This window comes from Artemia franciscana, chromosome 2, assembly GCF_032884065.1.
Source record: "Artemia franciscana chromosome 2, ASM3288406v1, whole genome shotgun sequence".
Taxonomy (NCBI): Eukaryota; Metazoa; Arthropoda; class Branchiopoda; order Anostraca; family Artemiidae; genus Artemia; species Artemia franciscana.
This window is the reverse complement of record NC_088864.1, coordinates 54,909,322-54,922,792: the sequence shown is the minus strand read 5'-3', so window position 1 is coordinate 54,922,792 and position 13,471 is coordinate 54,909,322. Positions and strand designations below refer to the sequence as shown.

The following is a 13,471-nucleotide window of genomic DNA, read 5'->3' as shown; positions in this document are numbered from 1 at the left end:
ACAAATTGTTGCAACTTAAAGTTGGAATAACTTTTGATGAATAGACCAATTGAATTTCTATAAGCACAGTAAACAGTAATCCATACTTCTTTTAGGCTCACAAAAATTCTTAATAGATAATTAAAATCATAAGTAAGATTTATTTTCAAAATAAAAAACGAAAAAAATAAACAAAGAAAACTCACCACATCCATAGTAGAATCTCCAGTGTCCATTCCAAGATCATTATCATCCACATACGAGTCCAACGGAGCTTCTTGCTTAATAGAGTTCTACAGTTAAAAAAGAAGAAATCCCATGAAATGATAAGCCAAAACAAAGAAATACCCTCAAGAACAACGATTAGCCACAGTGTTGACCGACCCAGAAATGGTTCTTTTGTGATTCTTGTGATCAAAGCTATGATTTAGGATTAGAATTTTATTCTTTGAACTAATTTCGGGGCGATTCCTACCATGTGCATGTACACAAATAAATGTCTAATGAAAAAGTTACAACAGGGCTCTCCCACACTTTCCAACCAAAATATTAGGAAGAGGCTCTTGGCACCCTAGATGATTTCTAGATTATTCAACCCTTTTCAACCAAAATATTAGGAAGAGTCTCTCGGTCCCCTAGATAAATTCTAGATTATAATCCAGATATTTATAGATTATTCTAGACGATTTCTAGATTAAAAATGTATAATGAAGGGGTCTCCCCCCCCCCTTTTCTACCAAAAGCATTTGCCTAATGATTTCCTACATAATTCAACTATAATTGTAAAAAAATAAAAAGATAAATAAATTGCAGCATACATGCATAAGTGCAGAGTCCATGAGTAGAAAGACATTTCTTAAAAGTTGTAAAAATAGATTCTTAGAACAAGAATATAAACAAGAGCTAAGAGCTCATATGGCACTTGTGACGAGGTCGGAAGAGCCGAGAGCTCATATGGTACGAGGTCGGAAGAGCCAAGAGCTCATTTGGACGAGGTCGGAAGAGCCGAGAGCTCATATGGTACGAGGTCGGAAGAGCCAAGAGCCAAGAGCTCATTTGGCACTTGTGAGAAGGTCAGAACCTAAAGTTAAACTTTATAGCACAAGATCCTTCTAAATATCAAATTTCATTAAGATCTGGTCACCCTTTCGTAAGTTACAAATACCTCAATTTTCAAAATTACCTCCCCCCTCCCAATTCCACCAAAGAGAGCAGATCCGGTCCAGTTATGTCAGTCACGTATCTTAGACAGGTTTCTATTCTTCCCATCCAGTTTCATCCTGATCTCACCGCTTTAAGTATTTTCTAAGATTTCCGGTCCCCCCAACTGCCCCCCCCCCAATTACGTTTGATTCGGTTGAGATTTAAAATAAGATATCAGAGTTACGAGGTCCTTCTAAATATGAAGTTTCATGAAGATCCGATCACTCCTTCGTAAGTTAAAAATACGTTATTTTTCTTATTTTTCAGAATTACCCCCCCCCCCCGCAATTGAGCGGATCCGTTCCAATTATGTAAATTACGTATGCAAGACTTTTGCTTATTTTTCCAACCAAGTTTCATCCCAATCCCTCCAATCTAAGCGTTTCCCATCATTTTAGGTCTCCCCACCCCAAACTTCCCCCAATGTCACCAGATCCGGTCAGGATTTAAAATAAGAGCTTTGAGCCACGATATCCTTCTAAAAATCAAATTTCATGGAGATCCAATCACCCGTTCGTAAGTTAGAAATACCTCATTTTTTCTAATTTTTCAGAATTAACCCCCCCCCCCCAACTACCCAAAAGAGAGCGGATCCGTTCCGTTTATGTCAATCATCTATCTAGGACTTGTGTTTATTTTTCCCACCATGTTTCATCCCGATCCCTCCACTCTAAGTGTTTTCCAAGTTTTAGGTTCCCCCTCCCAACTCCCCGCCCCCATCACAAGATCTGGTCGGGATTTAAAATAAGAGCTCTAAGACACGATATCCTTCTAAACATCAAATTTCATTGAGATCCGATCACCCGTTCGCAAGTTGAAAATACCTCATTTTTCTAATTTTTAAGACTTACTCCCCCCCCCAACTACCCCAAAGAGAACAAATAAGTTCCGATTATGTCAATCATGTATCTAGGACTTGCGCTTATTTTTCCCATCAAGTTTCATCCCGATCCCTCTACTCTAAGTGTTTTCCAAGATTTTAGGTTTCCCCCCTCCAACTCCCCCCAATGTCATCAGACCCAGTCGGGATTTAAAATAAGAGCTCTGAGACACAATATCATTCCAAACATCAAATTTCATTAAGATCCAATCACCCGCTCATAAGTTAAAAATACTTCATTTTTTCTATTTTTCCGAATTAACCGGCCCCTACTCCCCCCCCCCAGATGGTCAAATCGGGAAAACGACTATTTCTAATTTAATCTGGTCCGGTCCCTGATACGCTTGCCAAATTTCATCGTCCTAGCTTACCTGGAAGTGCCTAAAGTAGCAAAACCGGGACTTTAGGTTTTCCCCCTCCGACTCCCCCCAATGTCATCAGATCCGGTCGGGATTTAAAATAAGAGCTCTAAGACACAATATCATTCCAAACATGAAATTTCATTAAGATCCAAATAACCGCTGATAAGTTAAAAATACTTCATTTTTTGCGAATTAACCGGGCCCCCACTCCCCCCCAGATGGTCAAATCGGGAAAACGACTATTTCTAATTTAATCTGGTGCGGTCCCTGATACGCTTGCCAAATTTCATCGTCCTAGCTTACCTGGAAGTGCCTAAAGTAGCAAAACCGGGACAGACCGACAGACCGACAGACCGACAGAATTGGCGACTGCTATATGTCACTTGGTTAATACCAAGTGCCATAAAAACAAGTTTACAGCCTTTCATACAACAATTTACAGTTTTGAAAAAATGATAACCATCTCTATACGGCATGTAATCGTTTTTTTTTTATCACCAAAAACAGTGTGATCAAAGTATCTTGCAATATTGTCATATTGTTGGTTCACCTTACTTATATACTATATCTTTAACTGTTGCAAAAAATTATATTAAAAACTATTTCAAAAATGTCCCTGATTAAGAAAGACAAAAACAAACTATAAACACGGGGAAAGAGGGGTTATTACTTTTCGAAAACCATGCAAGGAATATGCCTACCCTAATTCGAGCAAGAAATGCTTAATTGTTCAGATTTCCGGAAATTGCAGGCAAAATGAGCACCAACCTGCAATGGAAACAATTTTATACCCCCCCCCCCCCCCCGAAAAAAAACGACTACGTATACAAATAAAAATAACAGAAAAAATATTCTGATTAATAAGTAATAAATTTTGATATTGAAAAAAATCCAAGATTGTCTTTGAATTTAATCATGAAAAGTCCCCAACTGTCCCTCAAAAAGACAATACACTCTAAATGGACACTTAGAGAAACACAAGTAAGAAAACAAATTTGGCAGTATCAGGAAAAAAAGACATCAAGAAAAGGCAATTATCATGTTGATAGGGTCATTCTTGTAGACAAAATGATCCAAATGGTTTTTCCTTCTCTTGAGGAGAGTCTATGAAGTAGACTAATATTAAGACATCTCCAAGGGATAGAATTTAATTGAAAATATCTTTGAAAATCCCAAAATGAGCCTTAGGTTTTTGAAACCCAACTATAGAATTGCCAATAAGTCTGAACTATCCTTGTCACACACAAGCAGTTATCAAGAGATCTTCGAAAATAAAATAAAGGCACTGGAAAAAAAAGAAACTACAACCATTTAAGTAATTTGGTTGGAGTTCGTGCAGAGGGAAGTTGGACAGATAGCAGACAATTTTCACAACTATACTGGCCTCCACAGAGTGTGTAAGGAATTCTTTTAATTGGTGGCTTAAATGGGCTTCTTTGCCATTTTAAGCCCCCACTGTTCAAATAATGTGCCTATGACCCCCCTAAAGATTTACCACTGTGAATGTATATTTATATTATATATATTTGTATTATATACATAGCCTATTTGTATGTTATGCTTTATTACATATATAAAAATTATAATAAGAAGCAAATGGACAAATATAATCTGAAAATAAAAAAAAATACGAAAAAAAACACATTACCATAAATATAATCATTCGAGTAAATTTAACTAGAGTATGAAATAAAAATATGGTGGTTGTTTCCTAGCTCCTCCTCACTATGATTTTAAAGTTATATAGACTTACCAATAGACTACCAATAGAAATCTGGCTGCTAGTACTTGCAACACCAGGCATAACAACGTTGGCAGAACTAACTTGATAAGGAACTTCCTGAGAATAAACCATGTTCAGTGATTGCTGCATTCCTTGTGAAAGAGATGACTCCTCAATACTTGTCACCCTCTGTCTCCTATTAATAGCAGCCACTGGTTCAGGCTCCTCAGGAATAGAGGAATTATAAGGACTATCACTAAGACCCTTTAACTTCAAAAACTGTGCCAAATTCATTAATGTAGTCACTTGATTTTCCAAAACAATTGCTTCGCCAGTATACATAAATCTAACCAAAGCAAGCATATCATCATATCTGACATCTTTCATTAGAATAATAGGCTGTGGGTGGGGATTGGCTCCAAGTATTGTCATAAAATATTCTGAATAAGCTGTAAGTATTACTTTATGACATTTTATGCTTTTGCCTTCACAATAAAGTATGACATCTGTAAAACTCTCTGTAGAGAGAATTTGACCTAGCATGGACTTGAGAGCCTCTGTATAGTCAGTCCATTTTAATGCATAGTCCTTGCTTCCCATTATTTTGGATCCTAAAAACAATAAGAATTAATTAGAAAATTTCTGTCCAGGTTTACTGCCAAGAATAATTTAATTTAAGTCTCAGTAGAAAATGATACTACACTTATAGGATTAAAATGTGCTTATAGTAGTATTTAAAAGCATTAAAGAAGAACAATGAGGAAACGAAAAGCAAAACTGACAAAAAGAAACACAAACTAAAAGCATCCATACAAAAAAAAATATCAGACAAGTCAATTGTTCAGATGCCCTCCTACTTTAATGAAGTAAAAGGATCGAGTTCGATTAGGGGACACGTTATCTATTCAAGTAACCTGCAAATTCCACATCCCTAGTTCAGGATACACTGAAAGTCTAACAATCATTCATCTCTTACTTAGCTCAGACTGGGGAAACAACTACTTCTTCAGTCTCCTTTGCAACCTTATTTTGACCATCTTGCCAGAAGTAAATGGCCCTAGAACCAGTTTCTAAGGTAGAAATTACAAGAATCATCATTGCTTCAAAGGATTTATCTTCTGATCCTGGTTGTAAGCCCACAAAGGGAGTTAAATTCATTACCTTACATCCCATCTTCTAGCGATTAAGGTTAAAGAACCTGTAGATGTCACCAGGTAAAATTAACTCAATATTCATTGCACAGTTCATGAGTGGAAAATCACTATTTACATATATACACGCCAGTTTTCATTGTTCCTAGATGTATTGCCGGCTGGCCGTGTTGAGGGCATTCTTCCATCTATCAGTGGTCAATGTCCCCTGATCAAAGATCCTGTATTGTCATCCTGACTTCAATCTTGATAATGAATTTGTCAGGAGATTGAATGCCTTCCCTTGATGATTTGACCCTCATTTACTAAATAGCTGGAATTAATACTTAACTCCAAATGTCTTCTTCCCTTTGGTTCAATCCTCTCTTTGTTGGCCATACATAAAACCTGTTGCTGAAAATGGCAGCAGAAACAGAGATAGATAATCACAAAAAAAAAATGGTAAAGTACAAAATTGGAAAAAATGCAAACTAAAAAAGTGATGATAATCAGATTACATAACAGAAAAATTAAGTGAAAAAAAACTCAAAGAAAAAAAGCAGAAGTAGAATTTGATGAGTGGTTGCCCACTCCCCACCAACTGTTATACATTTTGGAACAGCATGTGTGCTACACAGTTTTACCAAGCTTGGCACAATTTCCAAAACGCTTGGCACACTCCTCATAACACTTGACATCATTCCACCACTCTTGGCATGTGCAACCTTGTGGACATGATTTCTGAGAGTGGGTGAACCCTCAGAATTTGAATTCAAAATAGTTAGGATGGGATTTCAAGCTAGAATAGACCATATAGTGGGCAAGTATATTACAATAAGGGTCTAGAGTAACTAGAAATTCCTCGCCATGTTTGGGGAGCCAAAACCTGGTAAATTTGTCTATTACTTTATATCATTCAGCAAACTTACCGTATTTTCTACAAAACCTGGTATGTGCAAATGTGAGTTAACCAAAAATGGGTTTCTAAAAGAACCAAAACAATTTCCTTGGTGGAGATAAACACTCATTCTTTAAAACAGATAGTTATACGTGTACACAAAAAAGAAGGGGTAAATAACATCCTGCCCTGCTCTCATCCCTTACAGGATACTCTATTGATCTTGCCAGACATAGACATACACATAGCCAATGAGACTGTGGTAAGAAGAATAATTGAAACATAATTCAAATTGTGTGAGAATTTGAACTCCCCCCTCCTCCTAATAGCATACTTTCTATAAAGACTCAGGGAGGACCCCAATCCCTTAAAGAATAGCTAGTCACACCTAAAATTCCGGTATGATTCATGTATGCGTGATATTAGTTGGTAATTTGACTCTCAATACTTTAGTAGCTCCCAAAATTCCGTTACTTAATAATATTTAACTATTTAACCATAGGCTATGTTTGCAAAAAGTTTTCAAATTGCCAAACAGGGCTTTTCATTCTGAATTGAATACTAATATAGCCAACAAAAAATAAATATTTACACATTATATAAAACTTTGTCTTTTGTGAGGGCAGGCCCTCTGTAACTTCTCCTAAGGACTCTAGTTGATCTCTATCAATTGATCAGATTTGTCATTAGTGCATGAACTCTAGGCTTCAGAAAATGTTGGCTGCCATTGGACAAAAACTGTTTCATAAGTTACCTTCAGGCCAAAGACCTCCTGGCATAATTTTATAAACTGCAGAGCTGTCACAGGTTCAAGCGTTAAAAAAAAAAAAAAAAAAAAAAAAAAAAAAAAAAAAAAAAAAAAATTAGGGATCATTCTGGATGCAAAATGGACCCCAAAACTCAGTTTTCAGAAATTTTTGAAAGAAAAAGCAGTGACACAACACAAATGACGACTAAGAAAAAAAAGGGAATGATCATTTGCACACATCTCTCCATGATCAGAGGCCAAGTGATAATTAAGAAATAGACCACCTGAATCATCATGTCATGAGCAGAGCTTTTTCCTTCTTTTTTTCGAACGCTTTACTTTTGAATACAAAAACATGATGAAAGAGATAAGGGTACAACAACTAGAACATGCAAACTATTTGTTTCCATATTTTGCAGTGTCCTCTGCTGCAACAGAGATGTGATCAGAAACTGTTTCTTTGAATCTAGCTGCTGCTGGGCAGTTTCAAGAGTAGCAACTACCTTTTTTTCAGTACACATTAACAGGGTCCCATATATCATGGCCTGCACTGGCTCTATCTCTACAATGTCCTTCTTTTCAATGTCTTTTTCAGCTGGTTACAGGTAAACTCCAGCAATGCATCTGTGGTCAGCTGCTTGGAACCAAATGCTTCTTTTTTTTTCTTTGAGAGTCTCTATTGTATATCTTTTAAAAAGGTTTCAGCAAGTTGCTGCTCTCTTAGTTGTTCTCTTGCCTCCAAATCCTGTTACTCTTTCTTGGTTTTTTCTTTCAAGGCTTTTTCCTGCTGTAGGTACAAATAGCTCTTTCTAGCAGATTTGGCCAGTTTTATTAAGTCTTCAGGATAGCAACATTTTGTGCACATCCCCCAAATCTGCCTAACCAGTTTATTGCAAACAGTTTTATATTCAAAGTTTGCTCATTAAATGAAGCTCTTTCTTCACTGAAAACTCGCCCAAAAAGGGAGAAATCCTGCTCAATCCTGGGAAACCAGTGTGAAATGGTCAAAGTATTTTGTACAACTTCAGACAAGTTTGGATATTTCCCTCCCTGGATCACATTGTTCCACTTGCCACTTGTCATTGGAAGTAGGTATAACTGGACTAGTTTAAACTAACCAACTAGCATATCTATTTGTGTTGGGATGGGTAACTTCCTGGCAAAATAAAACGAACTCTGAGAAGAAACTGACTTTGAAACTTCATTGGGATGCAGAAAAATTAATGCTTTCAACAACTGCAAAAATTATCCACTGAGTATTTGCTTAAGGACACATCTTGTGGCTGCAGGATAATGCTTCTGAACATGCTGCATGAATGAGTGTTTTGGAAGCTTGACTACTGACTTAAGACAGTCAACATTCTTGTCACTCAGAACTGTCTGTAGCAGTGGTACAAAGTTCTTTTCATCTTCAAATGACTGAAGCATTACTTCATCCCAAAGTTCTACAGTTGCTTCAGGTTTTGAAACTTGTCCAGCCAATGTCAAAAGATCCAATTCTGTATAGAGTTCATGCACTAGGGGCTATTCCTATTGAAAATTTTTGGTGAAATAAGCGAAGATGTTCAAACTCATTTCATAAGACTAGGGTTTTTCTTTGGAATATAGACAACAAAGTACTCAAACAGAGCTGGCATCTGTTCCCTTAGTCTTAAAGCAGCAAATCCTATTTTTAACCATTTGACAGGTACATGTTTCAAAAAGCAAAACTTAGGAACACCAGTTTTCTCTGGAATCTTTCCATAGTCTTCTTGTCTAGCCAGCCACCCACTAAAAAAGCAGTACACTCTAATGATCAGATTGGAACAATTCAAGCCAATTTCCTGCAAACTCTTCCAAAAAGCATCTTGAACCAAATGGATCTTGCAGCTACCAATACCATGGAGACCTTTGCTACCTGTCAATTCATGTTTTTGATGTTAATCAGTTGGAAAAGTTTTCTGTTAATTTTTGGATCATTACAAATTAACACTATTAGTTTAGAGACAGATAAACCACTCTCCTTGATCATTCTGAATTCAAGTCTTTAGCTGTGGGATGTCCTATAAATGCAGTTTTTGGATGTCTTTCTACCATTTGTTTCACCTTTTCCAGATTTCAAGAGTTTATGGTTTTATCAAACTCAACAACATAATATTCACCTAAAAAATAAGCAAACTTAGTTTGCCCAAGGGAGACGTTTTTCACCACTGTATCTCTGAACATTTTTCCAAATACATCTGCTATTCCATCTGCAGATTTCCTAGAATAATCAGACTTAATCATCTTCATAGCCACATAATTTCTGTAACTATTGTTTCATCTTGCACTATATAAGCACCTAGGCACAAGGGCAGTTTTTCTGTTTTACTGCTCCCCATGGAAGAGGCTGCTAAGAGACAAAGCTGATTTGGTGTTAGCTTTATGGTAAAATTCTTCTTATATTCAGCAGTTCTGGCACGCTGCAGTGAAGTATAGGAGCCTTTATGGCAGACAGGTGATGTATTGCTAATAGAACAGTAGAAAGAAAACAGATCTCCCAGAACAGCTCTAGACAACTATTTCATTTGGTGCCCTGTTGCATCTTTCTCTTCCAACCAAGTCTCCTTAAATTTACACTTTCCCATTCTTATTTGAACTGGGAACTTCAAACCCTAAACCTTGAAAAGGAAAATAAGTTAGTAGAAAAATATATAGGCTATTGCAAGAAATGCATTCAAATAAAAAAGGGCAATTGGAAGCAGTTTAATAGTTCAAGAAATGTATGTAAGCTCCAAACAATGCAAGAAACCTAATTTTAACACTACATCCTTTGCATTTTGTACTTAAAGCTACTCTCTTACCCCCCCCCCCACCTGTGTATAATGAAGTGACACCCAGAAAAGAGCTTTCTAGTAACTAACAAAGCCAAACCAAATCCTGCTGCCTCCTAACCTATTGACTCAAGAGGCAAAGGAAGTCACTCCTTTTTGTCACTAGTCTGTCTGCTCTGTCCAGACAGTAATGCTGCAGCCTATGTAAAAGCAAGTTTTGTCTTTCTTGGACAAGCAAAAACATGCTCCAAGGATCTCAATAAAAACAAAATACTGAAAACCATATACTCGCAAGGATATTGGTAGCTTTGATGACACAGAGCTTTAAATCAAAGCAAGAAAAGGAATGGACTTTTATCAATTTAAGGGACCAATAGGGACCTTCACTGAATTTTAGGGATATTGTGGCAGCTTTTCAATAGAAACCCACTGACCAGCTGCAAAGCATATTTTTTTCAGATCCTATTGTAAAAGAAAAAACAGAAAAAAAGGACTTGATTCCAGGAAAACTTTAAAGACATACCCTCTTTCTCCAGTAACACTAGCCTAGGTAAATGTGGGATATATCCTTTTGTTTTCAACATATCAATCTATACCATAAGAAAATATATAAATATTGACACAATAAAATTAGTCACAAAAGTTAGCCCTTGCTGAAAGAAAATGAGTTTCACAAACAAAAATTCTAAACTCCTTCTTGCATTATAACAACTAAGGAAAATTTAACAATAGTAATTTTATCAAAACCCCAAAAAGTAGGAAAATAACCATGGTAACACATTTTGCATGCAGCCTTACTATACTGTACACCCCTTCCCCTAATATGCAAATATATAGCCCAAACTATATACTGCCAATGCATTCTGACATATATAGCTTGCATTTCCATTTTTTTTTTGCCACAGTTGCTTCAATTTACAAGTACGTGGATTGAAACAACTGATATGAATTGGGAGAATAGATAGGAAATATATAATTTGGGATAAATATTTGCACATCAGAAGCGGTTGGGGATAAAGCACAGTGGGCTGAATGCAAAATGTGTTAACTGTTATCATTCTGCATATTATGAAGTAACAGTTGTTTTATGAACATGTTTCCTTCTCTTCAGTAAGTTCTCTAGGCAAATACCTTTTTTCCAATTAGCTATGGCTCTCAACTTTTTCATTATAGTTCACCAACTTGATTTGGTAAAATTCTTGTTTAGCTACTCTTTATTATCTTGGAAGGGGGTTAGGTTAGGAAAATGAATAATGAATTAAGGGCCAAAAACATACAGTAAAGCTTTAGTTTTGTCACAAGCTGTCTAAACTGGAAACTATGCTGTAAAGCAGCATAGTTTCTATACTATATCACTTAGAAATGCTGATTCTAGAATCCTATCCATTTCTGGTTGACCTTCCTTCTCCATGGGGCAAACTAAAAATGCATAAAGTGGACAGGGTTTTGAAGCTGAGAGAAAAGTTAGGGCTGTAGGCCTACAAATTATATTTTAAATACTAGTTCCAGTTATCACTGGTAATTTCTGTATATTAGGAAGTTGAAAGATAAGTAACAAAAACTCCATATCCATTAATGTTAATATCCAAGATAATTCACTTTCAAGTTTAAACTAGCAAGCTGTATCTAAACAAAACAAATGCCCAGAATGCTTATAGATAACATTACTATAGAACAAAGTGTATTAGTCTATGAGCCCTGTAGGCAACAGGGTGAGGCCTGTATTCTGATTGGTTGAATTGTTAGTTGATTGATGAGCTGGTCAACATTTGAATACATAATTTTCAAATATTATCTTTGATCATCAAATGATGCATCTTGCCTATAGCTTGATTTGTCACATTGGTTTGCATTTGTCTTCTTGGATTCACCCAAACTTGGCTGTTTATTTAAAATCATCTTAGACCTCTATTTTTTATGCACTTGATGATGGTTGGTATGTTGGGACCTGTTTGATGGTGGGTTGGGATGGGACCTGTCCATGCTGAATTTGTCTATACATCCAGGGCAAAGCAAAGCATATATTAAATACAGCAATGGTTAGTTTATATATTTAATATAGGCTATGTTTTACCCCACCCCCCTAATGTCCAAATATATAGCCCAAATTTGTTTCTAAACTTTTACAGATTTGTGATTTCAAATATCTGATCAATAAAAATGGAAATGATTGCAATTCTATATGTATTAATACAAGAATATTTGGGCCAGAATAACTCCATAATGGTGAGTTTGTGGTAGTTTTGCAAGAGAGAAAAGATGTTCAAAAAGTCAAAATGCATCTATTAACATTAGTTTCATGACCCAAAACAGTTGTTCAGGTAAGACCAACATTGACCAATTTCAGGGCCCTCTAGAGAGAGAAGGAGTGGAGGTGGATACTTTAAAATACCTTCCTGGGATACACTTTAGCCTGTAGACCTATCCCCAAAAGTTTCATTTTCCTAACCTAACCCCTTTCCAAGATAGCAAGAAGTCACTAAACTAGAATTTTACCAAAAAGGTAAACAATGGGCTTGGTCTAGGCATGGGTCCCTCACAGTCTCTTCCTGTTCAAACCAAGAGTCACCACTGGAGTACATTAAGTAACCAATTTATGATTATTCTACAGTAGTTTCCTGACTTCATTCTTTGGGGGGAGGGGGGAATAGGCTACTTGAAATAAGTACCTGATCATTACAATTACCAATCGTATTAAATGATACACCGAGGGCTGCTCCCATTTTTCAGCTAGCAAATTACTCCAAACATTGGACAATTTATTGTTCTTAAAAATCTCATTCAACCAGGCCTAGCTCAAATGCTTTCCAACATAGGTCTAGCAAAATGTCCATAATTTAATAGCTAACAATGGGCGGTGAATACAAGCTACTTGCCTAGACAGCAATTGATCAGAGCAATAATGCTCACTTCCTTGCCAAGTTATTTTTGTTTGAAATATTTCCTGGAATAATTGACATGAGAAGTGTTTGTTTAATAATAAAGGTGATGCTAATTAATAGATTACCAATGACATCTATGAAGTGGTGAAATTTTGAAGCCACGAACCTAGAGGGCTCTTCATCGGCTATTTGTGATAAGACATGCCTTGGCGGCAATAAAGTACTAGTCGCAAAAAACCAATAGAAAGCTAAGTTGGTTTATAAGACTGACTAGTTAAAATTATCGATTGTCCTTCCTTCTTATTGGAACTACCCACAGAAAAAGTATACCATTTGAAAACTAGCTTAATCAGTTTTTTTTCGGAAAATTATTGCGAATAATAATTAGTCTCCTAAAAATAATTTAGTTTTGCCAGTGAAAAGGTGGTTGGGATCCTCCTGTAGAATGTCGCTGGGTAGAAGTTGAGAATTTTTCAAGGTTTCTAAAAAAAAATTTAAAAATACAAAATAGACAAACAAGTCCAAACTTGCAATTTTAATACGGCTATTACGGTAATAATTCGAAGTTAGGGCTAAAAATCAAGAACCAGAATAATTTCCAAGGAGGACTGGGTTTGCTTTCCGAGTCTAACCAATTTATTTCTTCTCGCGAATGATGGTCTGATAGATTTCCACGTGTTGCAAACATCATAGGGAAGCTCTCCAGGGGCTCCAAACGAAGTCAGCTTCTTTTTCTAGCTCTTAAAATAACGACTTTTTTGCACTCTGCCATAGATTTTATTTTACAATGGAATTTGATTAAGTTTTTACTCTTTTCCATTAATTTACCATAACTTTTTTTTTGAATTTCTAACCATGAAATGAAAATGTATCT

The 13,471-nt window shown here is 36.2% G+C and overlaps 1 protein-coding gene across 1 annotated transcript in view; it reads right to left on the bottom strand.

Moving 5' to 3' along the window:
* The window catches only part of LOC136043787 (uncharacterized), a 31,809-nt gene extending 19,098 nt beyond the window's left edge, over positions 1-12,711 (bottom strand). The window contains exons 1-3 of the mRNA XM_065728705.1: positions 12,592-12,711; positions 4,178-4,758; positions 186-272 (exon numbers count right to left, since the gene is read on the bottom strand). Of these exons, the coding sequence (XP_065584777.1) occupies positions 186-272; positions 4,178-4,747 (657 nt within the window). The 5' untranslated portion in view covers positions 4,748-4,758; positions 12,592-12,711. The remainder of the gene's footprint in view (positions 1-185; positions 273-4,177; positions 4,759-12,591) is intronic.
* Between the last annotated feature and the right edge of the window lie 760 nt (positions 12,712-13,471).